We start from the raw sequence: 23,481 nt of genomic DNA on the forward strand, positions 1-23,481 counted from the left end.
CAGCAGGCTAATTGTTCACTTTTTATTGAGTGCACAGAGGAGGAGGGGAATAGTTTGTGGTGAGATCAGAAATTTTTGTTTTCCATGAGTCTCTTAGTTACTCATCAGAAGGATGCTGTTATTAAAAAGAGCAAGAACAACAACCTCCACAAGGATAAATGCTTAAAAGAAGAAATCCTTCTTAGCAGTAAAAGGTGGAGATGAATGGTGATATTTAAAATGTCTTGAGTTGGTGGGCATTTCTTGGATTACAAGGATGATCTTACAGGGCCTTTTGCCTCATCTTGTTCTTTATCCAGAGAAATGCCTGGCAGGAGAATGCATTTTTAGTGAATTTAACCTTGAAACAATGCCTCTTAGACTATTTATCCTTCAATTATACCGAAGGTGTTTGTATTCACCATCTGTCCAGATGCACAAAGCATGGCTTTTCTTATGCTCAGATGGAGCCTTTGATGTGGGATGCTTTTAGCTGAGCTAAATGCGAAACACTGGACATTTGGTAAATTAAATGCCCTTTGTCTGGTAGGTGGTGAGATGCTGGGAGCTGTTCAGCTGGTGCTGCAGCACAGCTGTGGTATCTGGCCTTAGAAATGAGGGCTAAGAAACAAGTTCCTCCTTTCACAGCTACATAAAGATATTTTTATTTTTCTCTGTTTACTTACTTTTTGTCATATGATATTTAGAGCAAAAGAGCATTAGTCAAAATGACAAGACCTGTTGAAGAAAGATTTCTCCCAGCAATTGTTGAACGAAATGCTTCATTTTTAGAGAAAATGACATAAAGTTTCCTATCTTTTCACTTACTTAAATTATACTTAGCATCCAAACCGAATTCAAGATAAGTCTGGGAAGAAGCATAATTATATCTGTCACCTTCTAGATCTGCTGGTTTTGCTTTTGCCCCTCTCAAACACGCTGACCCCCTAGTTTTTAATTTTCATTGTATTTTTAATGGCGCTCTCATGGACCCTGGGGGTTGGCCATTAATTTTAGGCCATTGTGTGAATGCTAACTACTTAAAAATAGTCATGGAGCCAACCTTGCTTCCTCTCAGGGTTTATCAGTTGGAAGCATCTTCTTTTTATCCCATGTGTGAGCAAAGACCTCACTGGATTGATGATTTGATCTGTATAATGGAAAATCTAGGCAGGATATCCTTTCTCTGTTATTCCTTGGTGTGATGGCATCAGGTTGTGTCTTAAAAAGGGGGAAGGGAAGAGGAGGATCCTATTAGCAGACAGAGCGGTATCAAGGGACTCCTAAACTGCAGGCTGGCTGAGGACTTCTCATTTACTTTCTGGTTGAGCTATTTTGTGCTTCGGGCTGCTTCTCTGGCACGTCCGTGGTGGCCCGTGCTGCCTTGCCCCCGTGCTCTTTGAACGTTTTGTATTTGGGAGTTGTTGTTGGATACCGAGCGCTGTGAGGGGCTTCTCTGTGGTTATTTTGGGCTCCGGCAGGCCTCAATGAAATGCTGCATTGACAAGGTAGATCCAGTCTCATCCTGCAGAAATGCGGTGCCTGAGCTTCCCCTGCCAAGAAAAGAACGTTTCTGCTGTATTTCCATTATGAACGTGCCTTTGGAATGGAGCGGTGCCTAATGTGCGAGAGAGGTGCAGCGGACGCTTGATAAAGCGCGGCCGTGGGGTAGCAGGCGTGCTCAGGGTTATGCTGCAGCGCTAAGAATGTTGGAAAATGGTGATGAGCTTGCATTTCAGCGTGCTGGCAGCTATTCCATGCAATCCTCAGAGCCTGAGCTTTCGCTTGGTGCTTGCGAGGCAGGGGATGTTATCGGCCTCTCTGAGCTGGGAGAGCCTCGGCTTCGCTCATCCTGTGCCCGGGGCCAGGATTCTGTGTAGGGATGGCACCGACTCTTTATCCCACCGCCTGCCCCTTCCCTGGCACAGGAAACACGGCGTAGCTCTGGTACGAGAGGCGAGTGCCTCTCCGAGCCGGTGCTTCTGTGCCTCTGACTGTGACCTCTGTGTGTTGTGGGCTAACCGCAGAGGAGGAACCTGGGACGTGACTGTGGCTTTGCAAAGTGATGATCAGCAGGTGCTTGGGGTGCAAGGCAAAAAACATGAAAACTAATAAAAAGAAAGGCTGTAATTGCCTATTTGGACTTTGGAATCCTCCGGCGTTCGTGCCAAGCTGTTGGTACAATTTAAAGTACGTGAATTTTTTACTGTTAATGAAGATATATGTGGGATCATTGCTTGGGCCTTTATGTGAGGAGTGCAGATCTTTCCTTCTACATCACGAAGTGCATCTCGGCTGCTTAGAGTCAGGACAAGTCCTTTTTGTATTAGCAAACTGATCTGTGGCTTTCCATCACCGTGGATTAACTGCAGCGTTTAAATGGACCCTTGCACTTCTTACGAGAACATCTCCTAATTTAACGGGACATACACCTATTTCTGATCCAAAAGTTCAGATAAATAAGAGGTTTTTAAAGAAAGACACAATGCTCTAAGAAACTTCGACTGCTCTTGCTCATACTGCTGGAAAACTAAGTTCATTGTATATAGCAGCCTAATGACTGTGACTTGAACACAAAATCTCAACATATGCCATCATTTGTACCTCTGTGCTCTTAATAGCGCCTCGTAAAAGTTTCCCAGGTTTTAGCCCCGTTCAGCCTAGGATTTTGAACTAACACTTTAAATCTATGTAGGTAGCTTTTTTAGAGCAGCTGTTGAAAAAACCAAAGCTAGGGAAGTTTTTCGAATCTTGAGCCCACCCCTCATGTATTAAATCATTTGAAATCTTACAATTGCTGTTATTTTCAGTCCATTGTGTCTGCTTCCTGTTGGTCAAAGGTTACGAGGATAGGGTGGTGTAGAGTGAGGTGGGAAGGCGGCAGGAAAAAGAAAGCTTTGCTTATTTTGGGGTAGACAAAACTACAGAAATGGCCACGACATTGCTTAAATTTTCTGAAGACTTGAAGAGGTAAACTAGACAAAAACTGTGTTCTTGATGTTGTTTATTTTTCTGCTTTGTAACTTAGGTACGAGGAGAATGAATTGGAGTGTGTAAACGGGGGTTTCCTTAAAGAATATTTGTGCTTGAAATTTTTTTTGGTTCGGAAAGAGCTCTTGTTTTGATTTGCAAGCTAACTCAGTGAATTCTGTTTCTGAAGCAAGTGCCTAAACCTCTCTACCTGTTTGTTCACTCGGATCACTAGCTCTAGAAAAGAAAAACAAGAGCAAGTTTTCGTGCCATGGGGTGCAAACAAGCCCTGTGATGTCTGTTGTGTCTCCAGTACCTTGTGGGTGTGTGTTAGTGTTCCGGGTGCTCATGCAGCCCTCTCTGAGCACGGTTTGTCCCGGTGTTTGTGCTGTCACTGAAGAGCTGTGTGTGATTGCTCGTCCCTTCCCGCGGCTGTGAGTCGGTCGCGGTGCTTACGTTCTACAAAGCTGTTCATCCCAACAGCGTACGGCGCGAGGCTTCTGCTACAGTCCAGGAAGGGGAACAAAACTCTGTTATGTGAGCTGGGGAGAGCTAGAGGAGGGTTTGGTAAGCTAATCCAAGCAATTATATTGAAGCATCTTCATTTTCAACTATTCTGGTATGTAGATGAATTTGCTATTGCTGAGTGATATTGCTGGTTTCTGAACTTCTTAATTGTTTTGTTACTGCCAGTGAGTTGTTTGAATCTAAAAGTGTTGTTTGCATTGTTGGAAAAACAATATTTTTGCTACAATAGAAACACCCAGGGTGAAGGAACATAGCGAAAGGAATTTATATATCATCGTGTCTTGCAAAGACTTTGGACTTTGTGCTTGTTTATTTTGAAATTAATTTTTCTCCGGAGTTCTTCAGGTCGCTTCTGCTCAGAATAAACTGCTGGAGCCTAACAGGTAAATATTTTCAGCCGTGTAAAGTGAGAATGTATTTATCAGACAGAAAGCTGATTTTTATTTTAGCTTAGCTTTTACTTTTCTTAGCAACTCTCCCTTCCGTCTCTGCACATGCACATATCAGATCTGGTGATTTGTGTTTGGAAAGTTTATAGTTTTAGTGTTAAAAAGTAGATTGCCATTCCTAATTCTTCCCCTGTCTTAGACACAGGGGAAGGATTACAGGTTCCTTATATACGAATAAGGAATTCCTTGCAGTGCCTCGCAGCGTGTAAAAACTGCTGTGCTGATTCTCCCAGTGAAGCTTTGGCAGAACAATGGGTTTCCTTTAGCTTTCCCTTCACTGTGCTTGAGGAAAAGGGCTTGAGTGTCATTCCTTTCATTGCTGGAGCAGTGGCTGACTCCTTTGCAAGAGAGGCTCCTGCTTTGGTCTGCACATACTTGGTTTGCAGAGACGTCAGTGACTGTACATCCTCGCTCTCACGAGGAATGGATGAGGACAGAGCGTCAGCATGTCCTGAGTTTCATTTGTAGGGATTATTTAAAGCATAATCTGAATTTCCATTGGAGACTGAATTTCTGTTGGAGGCTGTGTGTTAATGGATGGGTGGGAGCTTCTTTAATACAGCTAGTAGGTTAAACCAGGTTAGTTACTTTGGAGGCAAGTTGTAGAAATTATGGGGTATCTTTGTACCATCATCCTTAATTCATGGCTAAATCCCTCTTAATTCATCATTCCCATTGAAGCTGGAGAAACTGATGCTTCTGTAGCTCAAATCCCCTTTCTTTTGTGGGGTGTACAAAGGACAGGATTTAAGCCTATGAATATTTTGCGTATAAGTCTTTCACAGATGATGAAGATAGATATCTACACGGGAGAGAAAGAAGGGAAAAAAAATAAAGCTCAGTTTGCACAGAATATTACAGGAAGCACTGGGCTTTTGATCTGGAGAAATGGGACTTTTTCCCCAGCTTGTTGCAAACACTGCTTCAAAATGACTATCCTCCTAAGAAATGAGGAGTGAATGGATAAAAATATATGGTGAAAGAGTTAATCCCCAGCCATTAGAGGGCAAGCAGCTGTTGATATCAGTGTGGTGTAGGCTTGACTTCTCAGCTTTGAATTTTTCACTTTTTATAAATAATATTTTTTTTTCAATTTTTTTGGGTGTTGCTTCATGCAGCCTACACCCGTGAGCTCAGTGGAATCCAAGTCGAAGGGCATGGCTGGTGTCTCCTCTGCCCTGTCTTGTTAAGGGGGTCCTGTCAGCATGCTGGTAATCCTTGTGATAAGCAATGTACAGAGACTTCTAAAAACAGGGCAGAGCCTACCCCCAGTGATCTGCTTTCTTAGATTAAGAGTTGTGGGGGGAAGTGAATTCTAATTAGAAGCTGATGAAAAGACTGGAGCAACTTTTTAGAAAAACGTCAACAAAAAAACCTTTGTCTGGTGAATACGCGAAAGCGTTATTTCTTAGATAAATCCGTATGATGCAAAGCTGGATTGTAATTCGGTTGGGTGATCACAAGCATTGTCCAAGAGGCTGATCTTTGGGAGGAATCTGAAGGAAGGAGATGTCTTTCCCTCACTTATGGAAGCCTTGAAAAGAAAGATGAGAGATGCAGGAGAGAAGGAAAAATTGTCCAAATCTGGTATCTGTGGTAGAGCAAAAGCAAAAGGGGTGACTGGCAAGAGGGACAGAGTCAAGTAAGAACACAGATCTTCTAAGCAGAAAAAGCCTCGAAATAAGAAAAGAGGCCCAAAAGTACAATAAAGCCAGTCAATAAATGGAGAACTTTAAAATAGAAGATGATGTAATCAGAATGAGAGAAGGGAGATTCTCCTGGCAGAATTATTTCAAATAGGATGGTTATGGGAGAGACTAGAGAGGGGGATAATCAGAGCATGCTCATGATCAGAGAGGAAATGACCGAATTTTAGAAATATTCTGGGACCCGGGGCAGCAAAGCGAAGGCCGTGTAGATGTGCGAGTGAGGGAGCCGCAGTAGCTGTATTTCTCCTTGTGCAGGGCAGACCTCGTGCCGTGAGCGTTGTGTCTCCACTGCTGACAGAGGAGCGAGATGGAGCGGTGAGAGGAGATGGCAAAGCTCGTATCAGGGATGGGGAACGTGTTCCCAGCAAGTTCCTAGCAGTTGTGTCTTGGCCACACAGGGTGGGTGGTGGAGGAGAGCAGCAGAAGTGAGAAGGTGGGTTTGCAAGAGATCAGAACCGACGGAACTTGGAGAGGCATTTCAACTGGGTTACAGGATGTAGGAATAGAGGGGGAGATGAACTGGTCACTGCTCCTGGCTGGGGACAATGAAATGGGGGCTCAGGTCCTGGTGCTGCCGCAGGGCTCCTGCCTTATTGCTCTGTACAGCGCTGCAGAGGTTCTCCTTTGGTGAAGAGATGCTGATAATTCCCTGGTGCGCAGGAGTAAGTTTGTGCTTGCCATTAGGAAATTTCTGGCATCTTGCAGAAAAGTGATTACCGAAACAAGTTGTAATAAGGATCAGTTTAATGTGAATTAAACTGGCTGCACAATTGCACATTGGGAATAGGGATAAGGATGTAAAAAAAAAAGATGCAAAAGGCCAGAAAAAATTAAGAATTCCCATGCAAAATGGAGAGAACAATGAAGATATTGCAGTTAGTTTCAGATTCAAAAAAATAAAGCAGCAGTTTGTGCTACATTGTCTGCATTTTATTTTGTACCTTTTTTTGAGCTTTAATTAACTCTGGGAGAGTAATTCATGTGCTGAAACATCAGTTATGAAACAGAGCTCATGGCAAATGTGTGTGGAAGTATTGTTCTGCTGTATTTTCAGTGTTTTGTTTATTTAACAAGCTAAAGTTAGAATCGACAGCACAAGACTAGAAAATGGTGACAATAGTTTGAAAACAGGAAATTTTGGCCTTGTGTGTATTCGGAACAGATGATCAGGATGATGGCCAGGAGAGTGGAAACTTCCACTGAGACTGTTTTTTCCTTATTTTGCGCAGTGAGAAAAGATGGTGCTTCCTGGAAAACAAGTCTTAAGTATCTAAAGAAAGTCATAACATATTCAGTGTTTTCCTCATATCACATTTGTTTGTTTTCCTGCAATCTGTTCGCACTTCTTAGTATCTAGCGCTACTAAGAGTAGAACACTTGGAATATTGTCAAATCATGGAATGGCAGGTTCTGCTGTATGGGTTGAAGACACTAAACATGCTTTGGGGTGGTTTTTGTTCTTGGTTTAGTTGTTCTGTCTTAGGTTTTAAAAAATAAAGGGTATCATTTTTAGAGAAGAGGATAAGAGGATGTCTATTGCCAGTTGGTGTTATGACAAAGGTTTCAGAAATAACTAGTAATGACATATTCTTCGGTTCCTGGTGCTCATGAAATGGCCTTTAAAAAAGGAACCAGATTAAAAAAATGCCGCAAAACCAACCAACCAAAAAGGCTTTAAAAGATTTCCAGAAAATGCTTTCCTTAAAACACCCCCAAGTAAGAAATCGATATAGAGATCCATATGGAAATCTGCAAGTGTTAATTTCTTTGGGAAAACATTTGAAATGTTGCAATTTCACCGTGTTGGAGTTAGTCCTGCAAGTTGGAAGAGCAGCAAGTGGAAAAAGTCAAGTCCTGTACTTGAAGTAGGGTTACCTAAGGTGACCCCTTTCTGCTGCTTCCCGGCAGCTCTCCCAAGTGCGTGCCTTGTGGGATGCAGCTCCTCAGTGGGAGCTGTCACTGCTCTAGGCTGACCACAGACAGGATTTAAAAAGGAACACTTTTATTTTTGTTTCATTTGAGCTTCTGCTGGGATGTGGAGCACGAGTCAGCGAAGCTGTGCCAGAGGTGTGTTCGTCTTCTGCCCTGGCTGGAATACCTGGACCCTGAAAATGTGGAGCACAAATACTCAGCTGCTTGTTTGGGATCCTTTTTCTGGTTGTCAAAGACATGTACCAATTTCACTGTTGTTTAACCTTTGCACTGAAAAACAAGTAGAAAGAGATTAAATAGATGGGAGCCAAAAGGCTTAAAGAAAATTAAATCTTGATCCCAGCAGACAATTGAAAAATGCTCAGTAGTAGCAGTAGGACTTTAATGTCCACAAGAGCATTATGAAGTCACTTCAGGCTGTGTCTTTTGCAGTTCCTACTTCTCTCAGGTTCACGTTCTGCCTTCTGTCTTCTGTTTACTTCATAAGGCCTTTTGGAGTAAGGAAATGTTTTCTTGTGCATTTATGAAACACCAGGTATGTTTTTGGAGCCTTCCTTGTTCCCCTGGTTAGGTCATTTCTTTCTGCCAGGCCTTTGTTGATGTCTCTGAGAAAGGAGGATGCCAAGGATGCCAAACAGTGCCCTTTTAAAGCACTCTGTGAGCACAGAGATGAAAACCTAAGCACAAACATCTGCACACTTGATGAGAGATGAGAAGGAAGAACTGAGATTTGTAATTTTATTCTTGGGTTTACTGTTCATGTGGGGAAAGATTTATTAGCAGTGTTACTGGGGTGGGGGTGTAAGGGATGCTCTCTTTCACTTAGCCGGTGCTCAGGAGTTTTGAAAGGGTTTTTTTGACTGGATCCTACCCCAAAGAAAAATGGTGGCAAATGTGCTAGAAGAGGAAAAATCAGCTCTAAGCAACCTTAGAATGGTGGGTAATAACAGTAGGAAACTACAGAAGGATAATTGATCAGTTTATCAGTAAGCAATCCCCTGGCCATGTGAGAGCTAAATCTGAAAAGAACGGACCAGAAAAAACTGTCTTGGATTTAACATCTCAAATCTTTTATTTAAACATGTCATGTCATCATTTTGGCCTCTTGAGCAACAGCTTAAGGGGATCTAAATGAAAGGGTAAATCCTTTAAAAAATAGAAGTTATCTGCTCTTTCCTCCCCCTGCCTCCTTCCTTTCCCTTTCCTTTCCATATACATCCCCTCTTTCCTACGTCTTTGAACTACAGGCAGCAGCTGAATGAAGTACATCTGGAGTGTGTATGAGGAGAGGGGAGAGGAAAATAATCCACAGATGTAAAGATTAAGGGAAGTACAGGTACAGCTTCTTCAACAGGTGTACCTCTTGTAAGTAGGATATCTTGTAAATTCTGTGTACTGCACACTGTAGTAATGCAGTAGTTAAAAAACCAGCCAAAACCCAACTAAACCCTGACGCTGCTGCATGATGCTTTCAGTCGATTTCTTAGCTCGTTCATTCACATGGAAATCAGCAGTTTGCATACACCTTAGTGAAAAAGACCCTAATGGTCGGAACGTCTCGGTTTTACTTTGTAACCTAGTGAAAACGCTGTGTGAAAAGTTCAGAACTGCACCGTTCCTTTGACCATTTGATGCTCTGTGGGTGAGCAGCTCGTCGCACTCCAGGCTCCCTCAAAAGCCAGCAAACAAGCTGGTTTCTATCGTTCTGATGGTCTCATGATGCCACGGTCTCATGACAGGAGCGGGACGATGCTTGGCAGGCGTGCAGCTGATGTGCTGGGCAGCCCAGAGGAGGAAAGCAGCTGAGAGGCACGCAGAGCCTTTCTCAGGCTGGGGGGAGAGCAGCAGACATTCTGGAACTGTGCTTTGGGGTCATTTGCAAAGCCTGCACAGGCTTTTGGTGAACTTGGTTGCCGCGATGTTTGCCTTACAGCGCTTAGAAAAGGAGCCGTTTTTCATCAGGATTAGGTACTTGCTCTGCAAGCAGTGTTTAGTGACTAAGTGATAGTATAGTTATAAAATACATTTTTTAAACACTATCTCTATTAATAAGATTTTATACATTTGAGTGAATCTTTCATTTAAAAAAAAAAAATTTGCTCACATTTCTTCCCAGAAGTAAATAACTACAAAATGTTGAAATTGTATTCTGGCTATTTTTTTGACCTCTCAAACTTAAAGCAGTTGACTCCTAGCACAGAAAACCGGTGTTTGATCAGGTATGGCAGATAATAACAGCAGTTACGTGACAGATAAGGAATTGGTACCTTTAATTTTCCTGCGAAGTAAACTGGTTGCATCTTTTTGAGTGATTATGAGAAGTAGTTTGTAGCATGCTCCTCTGTTAGAAAAATCACATTTTCAAACAAAAAGGGCCAAATGGGCTTTAAAAAAAAAAAAAAAAATATATATATATATATATATATATATAACTTGCATAAGTAGGTATTTGCACTGTCTCTTTTAGAGATGGCTCTTTGGAAAGCCATTGCTGAAGAAGCTCTTCCTTGCGCATAGAACACAAACAGCCCAATATTCTGAATATTCTGTACTTCAGTGGGACAGCGCGCAGCTCTCGTTGCAGCGACAAATACTGAAATGTTAAAAATAGATCAAGCTTCAAGAATCCCAGATATTTTCAAATAACAAAGGGTGATTTATGTGAGCTCTTTTTGCACTTTGACAAAGTATAGAGGCGCTTTTGTACTATGATTAGCAAGGGTGCTGATGTCAGTTCGCTTGTCTAGCTTTAAGCTTTATTCTGCTGCTAAATTGTGCTTTGTGCTGTAGTCCAGAGAACCTTTGTATCTGCCTTATTAGTGCGTAGTTTATGGAATTGCTTTTGTTTTTGAATATAATCTGTGCCAGTTTCAGAGTGTGACTCACTATAGGACTGAAATAAATGTTCGCGTATGCACTGTGTGAAAACTCTTCAAAAATAGTAGCAGGTGCTAGCAGGCTAAATTCAGTGTTTTAAATGCTTAAGAGTTGCTGTTTTGTAGCCTGGAGGGCTGGAAGGAAATTCTTTTTAGCTCGGTGTTTTTTTCTCAGTTTTAGAGTCCTATTTACTCATTAATACTCAACAGAAATTGTCAGGATTGCTAATTCCTTCCCTGACACAGCACTAGAAATGAACTTTTAGAAGAGGCACGCCTGGTTGATACAGAGTCGATGGAGGGGTTTTTCTGCAGGGGGTTTTGCTGTTGCACAAACTGTGAGAGAAAACGCATCATGCTTCTCAATTGCTCTGGTTCATCCCCTGTCTCTAATCTCTTTCCTCCTGATTTCTGCTTTGAGCATTTCATCTGAGTGACTGAAGGCTGAGGTTAAAGATAAAGCTTGTTTCTGAAGCAGTTTGTAGCAGTTATCTGTGATCAGCCTTGCCTGCAGAGAGGCTCCTCTGCTGAAGTTTCCTGTTATCCCAGCATCTGAGTTGTCACTTGATTTGGAAGCAGGAAACAAAACAAACTCTGCTAATGTTTTTGGGTCGCAGTTAAATGGTGCTTATCCAGCTGTGCTGCTAGGATAGACTCACACTGGAAATCTAAATTGAAGGGGTTTGATCTATTACATCTTCTACATTTTAACTGTTTACCCAGTTAAACTTACTGCTTCCATGCTTGAGACTTTGACTTGATTCACACAGTTCAGCATTTAAAAACAGATGCTCTTGTTCAGAACTACAATAAATACAATTGTTTTGTAAAATATAGACATTACCTTAAAATCAAAAAACTTTTAGAGCTTTGGTCGTTGGAGAATGGATCACAAGCCTTAATTAAGCTGTCTGTCCTTCTTCCTTCCCTCCTGTTTTCTGTGTTATCTTTTCATAATATCTTTCTAAGCCTGATACCCCACAAAGGCATGCCCACTTCACAGTGAGGCTTTTGTGAGTCTCTGGGGCAAAGCTCTCCTTCGGAGCGGGCAGATGGCAGCGCAGCCCTTGCTCCTTGTCCCCTGTGGCCTCCTTGCACTCGTCTGTTTGAAGGTAGCACCTACGAAAAATGGAATGGATGCACTCTTGTGCCTCACAAGAAGGGCTCTGGATCTTTCCCTAAGACACAGCGAGAAACTCTTGTTTTCAAAGCTGCTGTCCCAGTGTTTAAAGGACATCACACATCCTGACCCCTTCTGGGACTGGTCTTGCTGATTCCCTTCCTTTCCTCGGTTAGCACACAGCCAGGGCTGGCCGAAGGGAAATGCTCTCACCTGGCTTATTTGTGCATTTCTTCTGCTGTTGTTTTTTAATCTTCCAAAGGACTTGCTGACAACCTTGTTTGAATGTCCTGAGGCAGTTTAAAGTGGGGTGCCTTGGTGTGAGGCTGGGGTGTGATGCACAGTGGCTCGGCTACTGCGCCGATTTACCTCGGTCTGTAACTTTGCTGAGAGGTGTAAGAGCAGGCGGATGACACGGGGGTGGCTCCCCTCTGGGTCTGGGCTCTACCTCCACATCTCTCAGTGTGGAAGCAGTGCAGCTCTCCTAGGGAGCAGTGGCAGTATGTCTGGTTTCCTCTGCTGTGCCCATCGTCCTGGCACTGGGCTGGAAAAGGAAGCTGCTAGCACAGGATTGCTGGTAGAGCTGGGGAACTAAAGGACAGGCACGTGGGGCAATAAAGGCGCTGTTGGAAGCAGCAGGACAGCTGTAAGCTGAGCTTTGAGTTAAGGTCTTTGATGAGAATTACGCAGGCGATGGAGGCCCACGGGATGAAAGGCAGCTGAGGATTAGTTCGAGAATGAGACGTTTTGCTTTTTCTCTTAGACCAGCTTCTTTCTGCAGCATCAGGAAGGCTGGTGTAATAGGCACAGTGTCAGACTATCAAAATCATTTCTTCTGTATCTTCCCCAAAGACTAGGTTTATGTGGTAAAACTAAAACCTTTGGTCATTCTCTCCATCCCCATGTCTCTAACAGGTTCAAAAAATAATAATGTTGCTCTTTTTCTGTAAGAAGCACCACTGTAGAAATACGATGAGGTTCTGAGTGCAGAGTTCCCCTGGCATCGGGGTGCGTGTACAATGTGAGCGTTGTCTGTTCTTTAAATGCAGGTCACTCGCTGAGTATCGCTGAAAAATTCAGTTAAAATGCATCAGCCTGAAACAACGGATATTGGAAACAAAACCTCGTGGAACTCTTAAAGATGAATTTTATTTTGTCTTTCCCATGCCCGTGAGAGCTTCCTTCAGAAGTCCTTTTTGTGTGCTTCCCCCACCCCCTCCCCCCCATCCCTGGTCCCCACCCCACTTTTTTCTTTAGTGTATTCATGATTTCTCAGTTTGTAAACAAGTGATTTAATTTGTATATCCACTTGTAACAAACAAAGCCAAGACATAAAATTTAAAATACAAATTCACTGGTCCTCAAGTCCACTGCTGTAACAATACCTAAATAATGTTAAATGTGGGTATTTGGTGTGTAATCTCTTAGTATAATAATTGAGCTACTTACTATTACCTGGTTCAACCCAGGCTGAAACCACACATAAAAGGTCCTGAAGTGTGAATTCTTCCTTCTAATTTTTCCCCCTTTTCTCTCTCCCCAATTTCCAGGCATGGAAGAGAAGATGGTTTGTGCTTCGGAGCGGCCGCTTAACGGGGGACCCGGATGTATTGGAATACTACAAAAATGACCATGCCAAGAAGCCTATCCGAATTATTGACTTAAATCTGTGTCAACAAGTGGATGCTGGATTAACCTTCAACAAGAAGGAGTTTGAAAACAGCTATATCTTTGACATCAACACTATAGACCGAGTTTTCTATTTGGTGGCAGACAGCGAGGAGGAGATGAACAAGTGGGTTCGATGTATCTGTGATATCTGTGGGTTCAACCCTACGGATGAGGGTAAGTTCTGTCGCTTTTTCTGAGAGAGGGCAGTGCCTACGTGTGAAGAATGTTTCAAAGATGAGATGACTATCTTTAGCTGGCATACGTTTTAAAACTTGTGCGTATTGGCGTTGAAACTTCCTTGTTACCCTGAAAAAAAGAGTCAGCGGAGCAGAGGGAGATATTCAGAATTTGTTACAAATTAAGTGTGCCGTAGAACGTGGATGACGCTCTTCTGTTCTGTGTGATGTTAAGTCTTGGGAGTACAGGAGAAATCTCTGAGTAAAATCATGCGCAGCAGTAGATCTTCATAATCATCAAAGGAGTCCCATTTGGCATAAAAACATATGGTTATGCAAGCAGGAATGAGTGCAAAATGTCAGGTTTCTAATATTACCATTTCTCCGTCTGCTTTGAAACTTGGGGGAAAAGAAATCCGCCCCCCATCAGCTGAAACGAACAAAAAAACCCTGTAGTTCTGCACTATCCAACTCTAATCCTACCAAAATAGATACTGTATGAAGGCAGCTTGGAGGAACGTGATGGTGTGTTTCATTCCTTGCAAATACCTTGTGGCCGGTGCTTGTCCTGAATCCGTTCTTATTTATTTACCTGTTATTCCTGCATTCCTTTTGGAGATTAGCGAGTTACATGACTCGCTGTAGCTCTGTGCACAGTTCCAAGAAAGGATTAAATAGGAGTGGTAGGAGGCATGCCTGACTGAAGGGGCTAGAATTAAATCCCTGCTTTCTCTAGGATCGTGGATTGAGGGAGGTGAAGGAGGAAAAGGGGCTTGCATCACTTTGCACCGGAAAATACTGCTGCATTCTGAGGAAGGGGCCCTTTTCTTTCTCCTTATTGCAGTTTTGAGCAACTTAGTCACGAAAACCTCATCTTTGACTTTGACTCTAATAGCAAGTCCAGGGAGGGGCGCTCCTTTTCCTCGCTCCTTTTGCCGGTTCCAGCGTGTTTCTGCGGCCCCTGAGCGCAGCCAGGGCGCGCAGCACGTCTCAGAGAGCGACTGCCGCGGGATCCCGCGCTCGGCCTGCCAGGCACCCCTGCCTTCCAGAGACGGGGGGCAGCGCACCCACCAGTGCAGCTGTGGGCAGAACTCCGTGGTGCTGGGGACCAACTGGGAATGTGGGATCCAGGGAGGAAACGTGCGCACCTGGCTGCTCTCTGGCAGAGCACGAAGGAGCGCGTGTCCGTTGCACGGAACGGGGGGATCCCCTTGAAACCATCAGACCTTTCCTGTGAGGGCTGGTGTGTTGCTAGCCCTGAGTTTTCTGCCACTGAACCGAAGGTTAAACCTGCTCTGGGTGTGGAGAGATGTGACTGTGCCCTCACAGACCGAGTTTTTGCTTCAGCCAATTGTATCGATAACTTCTGCCCGTTGTACTCTCATTGCGTGTTTCATCCTTTATTTCACACAGCTGAGTGTTGACAGAGCTGCCTGTTTTATGGGCTTAGTGATGCCTTGCAGGGCATTGAGGAAGAGCTTTAAAAAAAGGAAAATGGGAAAATCAGTTGCTGAGTGTTTATTGCCAAGTCCTTATTTTTCCGAGATGAATCTTCCTGCCAATGGAGGAGCAGGCCGTAAATGTACTTCATAAAATCTCTGTTCACCTGCAGTTTATTTTGGGAAGTTAAAGAACAGATGAAGTTCAGACAGTAAAAATGCACTATTATTTTACTCTGGAGCTAAACAAAAGGAGTGTAACCAATCTTTCTATTAGCCTGTGGAAGCAGAAGATAGTTTTCTTTGAGGCTGGACAAAATGTCTCTTGCCAGACTGATTAAGGGTTGTGTTGTGAGCGTCCTGTCATTAGCATCCTTTCCTCAGTCAGGAACTAGGGACACCGCTGCCCTATTGCTCCTGCTGGGGTTCATTTGAAAGTGCAGGAACACTTGGATTTGTTCCTGGCCTCCTTGGATTTATAAAGAAAAAATCTGCAAGGTGGCAGTGGCTAGCGCTATTAGAAAACAAATGTGGAGTTGTTGTTTTGGTGTTGTGACAAATGAGGCAGAAAGAGTTGCTCTTAACTGTAAAGAAAAATAAAGCTCAGGGTAGCTCTGAGCTGCTCCTTTCATACATAGCAAAGACTCAGCGATTCCTGTGATGTAAAGTTTGGGTTTTGTTTGATTTCATTAGAAATTATTTTGAGTACTCATTTTTACCTAATGCTTTATTTTGACCTCCCGACTAGAAACTGATGAATGTGAAATCTCTTCATTGTGGAGATCTGCAATGTTACATTTGTACTTGGACAGAGTAGCCAAATTTATGTTCCTCAATCATATTAGAAGCATTGAGTGTTCACATTTCTGGCTGCATCATAGTGTAGTGCAATCTGTAATGGTTGCATTACGATTGCAATATATGCAAAATTTGGCTTTTTATAGGGACTTTCTTTTAAGAAAGGTTTCACAGTCATTTAGGTATTTTAAACTTAACCAAGACAGAAACAGGAAGGAATTTTTATTTTAAATAGGATAAATAATTATTTTACTTTTAAAAATAAATTTCTGGGTACTTTTTACATTTTCTTCAGCTAATGCTTCTTGTTTTCAAATGGAAGCTGTAAAACCTTTCTGTAGCATCTCTCTGTTTAAAACACATGTGCCAGGTTGGGGGGTGCTAAAAATGAGTGTTGGGTTTGGGTTTGCCACAGAGTTTCAAACTGCACTTTTAGCATTCATATTTTCTCTGTAAGATCATGATGTAAGAGATCATCTAGAGGCCAAAATGGATATAAGGCAAAGACATTTTGCTTTGAACTCTAGTGAGAGACCATCTGGGATGGAGAGACTGAATGGGCCTGATGGGTAATGGCTATTTTGTGCCTGCTGCTGTGGAGACATCCTCTGAAATATCATGGCCTGAACTTTCAGAAGGATGAGGATAAATATTTAAGGAAAGGTAGAAATAGAGGAAATGTTCTTTTAAGAGAGATTAATGAAAAGAAAGGTTGAAGGAATTTTTTATCTTTTTTTTTTCCCCTGAGAAGAAAGTGTGGAGGGAAGAACTGACTTTAAAAAAACCCCAAAAGATATGATAAGCAGGACTTGGATCCGTTGTTATCTGGAGATAAAACTTGTTTTTCTCTCAGTGAGTGATGTAACGATAAAGAAAACCCTTCGAAGGAAATCTAAGCACAGGCTGTGCAAGTCCTTCCCTAGAATTTAGTAGCCATCTGTGATGAATGTTTTATATGTGATCCAGCTCCATGTTTCTGTGTTTTAGTGAATTGCGTGCTTGGCTGGGCAGGGGAAGGAGGAAATGATCTTACTAGATGCAGACATGCTACTTGCATGCATTCATTTGAATAAAGATAGCAGTAGCGAAATAAACCAGATGAAATAACCAGGTAGAGAAGAAAAGCAAAAAAGGGAAGAACAAGAAGTTGAAATCTACCATGACATTTACACAAATAATAAAAAGTGGTGAGCAGTTTCTGTCATCTTTAGGGCCATGCATTGAAGGAGCTGCAGCTTGCTTCACACATGATGCTTTCAAAGGTTCTGGTCAGGCTGCTGCTGCCTGCTCTGTGCCCTCATACCTTTTTGCCTAAGGGGCAATAAAATTATTTTGGGGTAACCAAAAATGACCGTGCTTTTTTAAAAGGATGTTCTGATAATCCATGCACTGCAGGTTGATCACAGCTTGGGTGCAACATCAGACTGACAGGATGAACATAACTTCAGCCTCCCATCCCGACTCCTTGTCTTTGATTAATGACCAGTGGGTATTAGAGGTGTTTGGGGTGCCCTTCCTGCATCAAGGGTGTGCCTGTAAGAAATAAAAAATGTTCTTCTTTGGCAAGTTGATGACAGGGCCCGACACAGTTGGCAAAGCAAAATCTCCATCCCAATAGCATATTGACTATTTGAGACCTTGGTCATTACAGGGCTCAAAAGTGAGTAGGAATAGCTGAGCTGGTGAGGGAAGGGAGGCTCTGGAAGAGCATAAAGAGAAGTGCAAGGACAGAGTAATAAGGTTAAAAAAATTTGTGCGAAGTTTTTGCTACGGAGATGATGTACTAATGGAGAGTCGAGGCGCTTTTGTGTCTCTCAGATGTGATTAGCTAGAAAGAATTGTTGGCTCAAAGGTGACGTGCCAGAAGGATGGGTGACTGACTGATGGTCTGTAGCAGTAGCTTTAGAAGGAATAGTGGCACAAAGACATCCCTTTTGTGAAGGCTTTTATGGTTCCTTGCTTTGAGTAAGTAAAGTTTGGGGGATAATGGCCCCTGGGACAAATAGGATTTTTTAAAGAGTGGAATTACCGAGGGGAAGATGATAGACTGAAGAATGATGTTAAAGCTTTCTAGCAAAATTGCACAGGAATAATCAAGGGTTTGATAGAGCTGGTAGCTGGTGGCTCGAGCTGAGATGATCATTGCCTCTTATCCAAAGGAGAAAGAGAAGACAGCAGACAGGACTAAGATGTCTTCTGCTTCAGATGATGTGGTAAAAGAACAGGTGGTTGAGGGAGGTGATGAAGATGATGAATAGAGCACAAAATCTGCAGCAGCAGGTCTTCCCTTACAAGATGTGAGGCAAAAATACATACTTTTAAAAAATAATTTGCTATCGGGGATATGATCAGAATCTTAATCTTGAGTGTTTGACTCATTATCTCAAGCTGACAGCTGCATGTAACAGAAGTTCACGTGGAAGGTGATTCTGCTCTTCCTTGAGGAAAAATGAACTGAATCTCTTATGCCCAGGTAATTAACTTAATTTTCTCTTGTTCCTGCCGGACACCTCTTGTGCTGTTAACATTACTGTTGAATCTCTGGGAGAAGGGCTGGAAAGGCGCTTTGCAGGTTGCTGTCCCGTGAGTTGTGAGGTGCTGGGAGGCAGCACGTGGAGTGATGGGAGCCTCTCTGGGACACAGAGATCGCTACGGTCCAGGCACCGAGCTGGGGAAAGGTCACCGTGCGGTCAGAGCAGCATGCTCTGCCAAGGAAAGCTCTGGCCCTTTTTGGGGAAGAGAAAGAATTCCCAAATTCCTTTTTAGTGTGGTGGGCTGCACTGTTTCTCCTCACGAGCACTTACAGAGGTTAGTCTCTAACAGGACTCCTTGATTATTTTTCCTGCTTCACCCAGCCTGTGTGCCATCTGAAGATGGGGAGAACAGGCTACAGATGTTTCCCTTATTTCTCCCTTTAAGTGAACAGTCTTCAAAAGAAAATTGCAGGTGGAGAGGGGGAGTCAATTCCGAGTGCAAATGCTTTTGGTTTTTTCAGATTTTGAATTGGTAACCAAAAGTGCAGTTGAAAATGACACGTGAACTGCAGATAGTAAGGACTAAATTTTAGCTGTTAGCTCCGAAGCTGGAAACTTCGGCGTGTGATGGAACCTGGAACGGTCGGTCGTGTTTCTGGTTTGGACACCGGAGACAGGGTTGTCCTGGACATGATGTGCAAAGCTGAATTCTTCATTCCTTGAACAGGGTATCATGTTTCTCTTCAGAAAGAGAGAGACACTGTGAGATTATATTAAACTAAGAAAATAAACCTATGAAATGCATAAGAAGGGGTTTTTAGAACGTTTGAAAGGACTTTTCCTGGGTGTAGCAGAGAGGTTCAGTGTGGAGCTTTGCTGCATAGATTTCATACTGATGCCAAGCTGATCACTTAATGCCAAAACCCAAATCCATGCTCATGTGTCTGTGCCCCTTCTGGGCTGGATCTGGCTCCCATCCATCCAGTTAATGTGCAAACAGAGCAAGTGCCCACCAGCACCCACGTGCTTGTGCTCTGTGCGTGCACGTGTGGCCCTGTGAGTCCGGGATCTCTCAAACAAAGAGGTTCTTTTAAGGTTTCAGCTGAAGTTAAGAAGGTTTTGATTGATTGTTTGTTTAATTTTGGCTCTTGCTCTTGTATCTGTGAATTTTTGCACAAAGTTTTTGCCCTGATATTTTGTTGGCCACTGGTAGTTTTGATAGCACCTGCGTTATAGTAAGTGGATGGAATGAAACATCTCAGAAGAATAGAAGAATCACGCCATTGCACATCTGTTTCTGATTCACTGTTGCAATGGGAAAACCCCATTTCTGTTTTCATATTTCTATCTACAATGTGCAAAGAATGCATTTTCTTACTTTGATTGCAATTTTGACATTTAAAGAAATGCGTGCTGTAACGAGGCCTCTGTTTTGTTCACCATGAGAATATTTCAAGTTTTTGCATAATTAGAATATTAAGAGACTATACAGCATAGTGTAGAAAACAATTTAATTTTTGCTTTCATTAAAAAAAAAAAAAACACCAAAATACAAACCCAATCCTAAATGGAAACTCCCACACTCGGATTTTCTAGGTTGTACACAAAGCACAGATATAGAGGAACCTGTGGAATAAAGAAGCTTTATGTAGTTAAGAAGGAAGAAAGTGAGAAAGTGGAGCCTTTTGTTATTCTTCTTCAGAAAATGCTCTTTATACCTCATTAATTTTATAAGATCTGAAAACAGTTATGAGGAAAAAAGTATAAATTCTAGTGAAAATTAAGCCTATAACTGCTCATAACAAGCCAACTGAGGAAAGATAAAACTCTTACCCTGTTTTGAGAAAGCTGCTTGTTCTAGCTGTACTGAATGCAGGAATTATAAAAACAAAATAGGATTCTTGTTAGACTCATTTGCATGTTAAATATTCTGGCTGTTTTTCCAGCTCCCAGTTATTTCAAAGCAGTCCGAGTGTCTGAGCTCTGGGAACAAACCAAATGACTTACAACGCTCTTTGGTGTGCAGATGACCCCTTCCCTGAAAATCTGCTAGTCCAAAGTGGAGCAAGTCCATGATTGTGCTCTTTGAAATCCTAATGGGCTGCTGAGAGAGAAACTTTCCTTCATATCAGCTCCAGGAGTACGTGGCTGAAGAGAACGTTTGGGAGGGTGCCGATAGGCAAACAGCCTTCATTTGCTCAGTGATGGAAGTTTTAACATTCCTGCTTCCCTGGAAGTCAAATTTGAAATGGCATCGATGCCATAAAGCAAATCTGGAGTGCCTTAGACCGAGTTCAGTGGATCTTTGTGTAGCAGTAGATCTGTGCGTTAAATAGCGTGGCATTAGCCCACGCTATTTAACACATAGAAAATGCCTGTATGAGGATGGATTTCAGATCAGAAGGTTGGTATTTTAATAGTTAATGCTCTATATGCTGAAAAAAACCCAAAAAACAAAAAAACCCACCTCAACCAAATCACACATACGCCAATCTCCAACAAACCCCACAGAGCTCTGTAGGAGTATCAGGGATTTTATCAAGTATTATCTGTGTCAAAATAAATGACACAGATAATTTCCCCCTCATCAGAGGGAAAGTGTCCCTAATGATCCATTAACATTAATGGGCTCCAAATCCTTGCTCAGAGATCATAAAGCTTCCAGACAGCTGGACAGCGTCACCTTGAATATTCAGTAACAATTGAAAGGAAAAGGTTAGGAAAGGAGCAGAATGAATCATTGTTATGTCTTTGTAAATTAGTAAGTGTGTCCCAGACTTGTATTTTTTTTATGCTTTGTATGAAATAGTTAGTTTTCCTTCTCAGGAAAGAAAAAGTAGCTGAGCTAGGAAAGGTGAGCGTAAAGGGAAACCAGATGTGCAATGAAATGGCTTCTGCACAGGAAAAATTAAACAGCACCAGCTCAGTAAAAACTACGACAAAGTTGCGTAAAGCTGGGAATGGGAATTATGAGTAGAAGGCAATCGTTCACAATTTCTTTGAAGATGGGAGCTGAAATACATCAAGTGAAGCTATCAGGCGGCGGGTTTAAAAGGAAGTGGGTTTTCGTGTCGTGCGTACTAAGGGACAGACCTCACTGCCACAGGATGGTAGCAAAGGTCAGAAATCTAAAGGCACTCAAAAAATAGGAGAAATTCAGAGAGCAGCATGTCAGAGACTGGTCAGCAGAGGCTGCGGAAGCAGCCTCTGTCTCGGGGTGCCCCAGAAGGCAGAGCAGTGCATCAGCCTTTGTGGCTACGTTGGTCCCCTTTCAAAGCTCTTGATTTTCTCTCTCCCTGCCAAGTTACCCTTGAGTCCCGCTGCCGTTCCTGGGAATGCCAGCGCACGGATTGCGTCAGGTCACGTAGGCACCTTGCTGCCTACCTCCTGGGCTCTCCTGACTGCACGGGGGCCGGCTGGCACACCCATCTTCCCAGCGGAGCCCCAAGGATATCCTGTCGGATGGCTTTTCTCCCCTCGCGTGACCCTGGCGCCGAGCGGTCCCGCTGACACGCGCTGTGCGCGGCCCGGGGATGGGGCGGGGTCGGGCCGCGGGGAAGCTCTCGAGGCTCTCCTCTCTGAGGGTGGTCGAAGAACGATGTCTTGGGCAGGAAACGTTTCTTCCCCACTCCCGCTGGCGCGGAAATTTCCTTGTGTGCCTCGGTTGTGCGGGGGCCGTGGCAGAGAGCTGCTTGTCCCTTCTCCCGCTGCCACTTTTCCAGCAAGGAGAAATACGTTCCTGGTAGGTCCGTTCAGGCGCTTTTCTCTCCCTGCTGATGAACCCCTGCATTAGGGGGATGCAGAATCATCAGTGGGTGCCTCAAAGAGGCCCCTTCGAGCTCTCAAATTTCCTAAATGATAGAAGATTGCTCGTGTTTTATGTTTCAGCATGTAGAAAATAGACAACTTTTTCAGTAGCTTTTGCGTCCGAGTACTGCTGTATTTGAAAGGAAAAAGGAAGTGACTCCGGAATACAAATAAATAGGAAATGCATAGGAATTATAAAGACAAGGGTATTTAAGTAAAGATTGGCCATTTTAAGTAAGAGATTTCTGGGAACAGTTAATGTAATGAATATTATCTTTACCCTCCCCCCCCATTTTTCAAACAGGATGTGGTGAGGAATTTTCAGGAATATATCTTTCAAGAAATGTAATGTTTAAAGATTTTATGAGTTATAAACATCTCTCTACTATTATTTATCTGATCTGGGTGCATCAATTTATTTTTATGTGTGTGATCCCTCGATGCAGTCTGGTTTTCCTTTCTTCTGCTAACTAGTTTGATGAATAGGTCAGCCACAACCCATCATCATAATTTTTTTAGGCTATCCTACCTTTTCAGGTAGGTTGAGTTGAGGAATTTTCATACACCTAGACTTCTTCCACCCACATGGGTGTGGTGGGATTTAATTTCTGAGCCTGTTTAGGTGCCATGGGAGTTCAAAGCAAGTGCTGCCGTTTCGATTTCCATGTCTAAATCGCTTGTACCTGGCGTGCAGAGAACTGGAAGCAGGAGGGCTGTGTTCTGGGCTGCTCATCTGGTTTTTCCCAGGGTAGTGCTGGGAAGCAGAAGCTCAATGAAGCTACTTTGTAGTGCCTGTAAGGCTGACAGGAGCAGGAGCATTGGATAATAACATGTTCATTTAAACAATGCTAATCATCAGCGTCCATTCTTGGGATGTGCAACCTGGAATGTACAGTGAGCTGCAAGGGAGCCTCGATAATTGGGAAATAGTTTGCTTAATTATGTTGTTCTTAGTCAATGTGTCATTAAAACAATGAAAAAGCCACACGATTGTTTAATGTCTGACAGTGTCGATATTTTCTAGTCTCCCAGATCATTTAATAGTCTGGATGCATGTATTTAGAAGGAAAAAAGAAGTTACTTTAGAATATATGTGGATAGGAAGTGGAGAAGAATTATAAAGATAAGGTTATTAAAAAAAGAACAACCACAGTGCAACACCTCCTCTCCCCCCCACCCCAAAAGAAATCCAAACTAAGCCAAAACGAAACAAGAAAAGGAAACCAAAACCAACCACAACTGTTTCATTTATCACAGAACAATAACAAATTAGGCTATGTAATCAGGGGGCTTAGTGGAACACGTTACCTGTTGTAGCTTTGCGTTATTTTTGTGGTTGTAAGGGAACTTTGATTGCAAAAGCAGCAGTTTTCCTGTTGGTTTTCAGATATTGAGAGTGGCCAGGCCTCGTCTGGTGACTAATCTCAAAGGCTGAAGTGACCTTGGGCACAAAGGAATGAGTACTTGCAAGTGCTGACTCAGGTTGCCACGTTCAAGTAATAACTTATGGGCATTTGTGTCCTCTTGATTAAAACAACAGATTTGTGTTTTTA

The 23,481-nt window shown here is 42.9% G+C and overlaps 1 protein-coding gene across 10 annotated transcripts in view; it reads left to right on the forward strand.

The window, feature by feature from the left end:
- Positions 1–23,481, forward strand: part of GAB1 (GRB2 associated binding protein 1) — a 94,795-nt gene that overhangs the window by 42,580 nt on the left and 28,734 nt on the right. For 9 of the 10 annotated variants that reach the window (XM_040063790.2, XM_040063791.2, XM_040063792.2 and 6 more), the window contains exon 2: positions 13,114–13,408. In XM_040063790.2, coding sequence (XP_039919724.1) covers positions 13,114–13,408 — 295 coding nt within the window. Of the gene's footprint in view, positions 1–3,414; positions 3,569–13,113; positions 13,409–23,481 lie in introns of those variants that run through there. The other variant, XM_040063800.2, reaches the window with a different exon arrangement.

Source organism: Hirundo rustica, chromosome 5 (assembly GCF_015227805.2).
Source record: "Hirundo rustica isolate bHirRus1 chromosome 5, bHirRus1.pri.v3, whole genome shotgun sequence".
Lineage (NCBI taxonomy): Eukaryota > Metazoa > Chordata > Aves > Passeriformes > Hirundinidae > Hirundo > Hirundo rustica.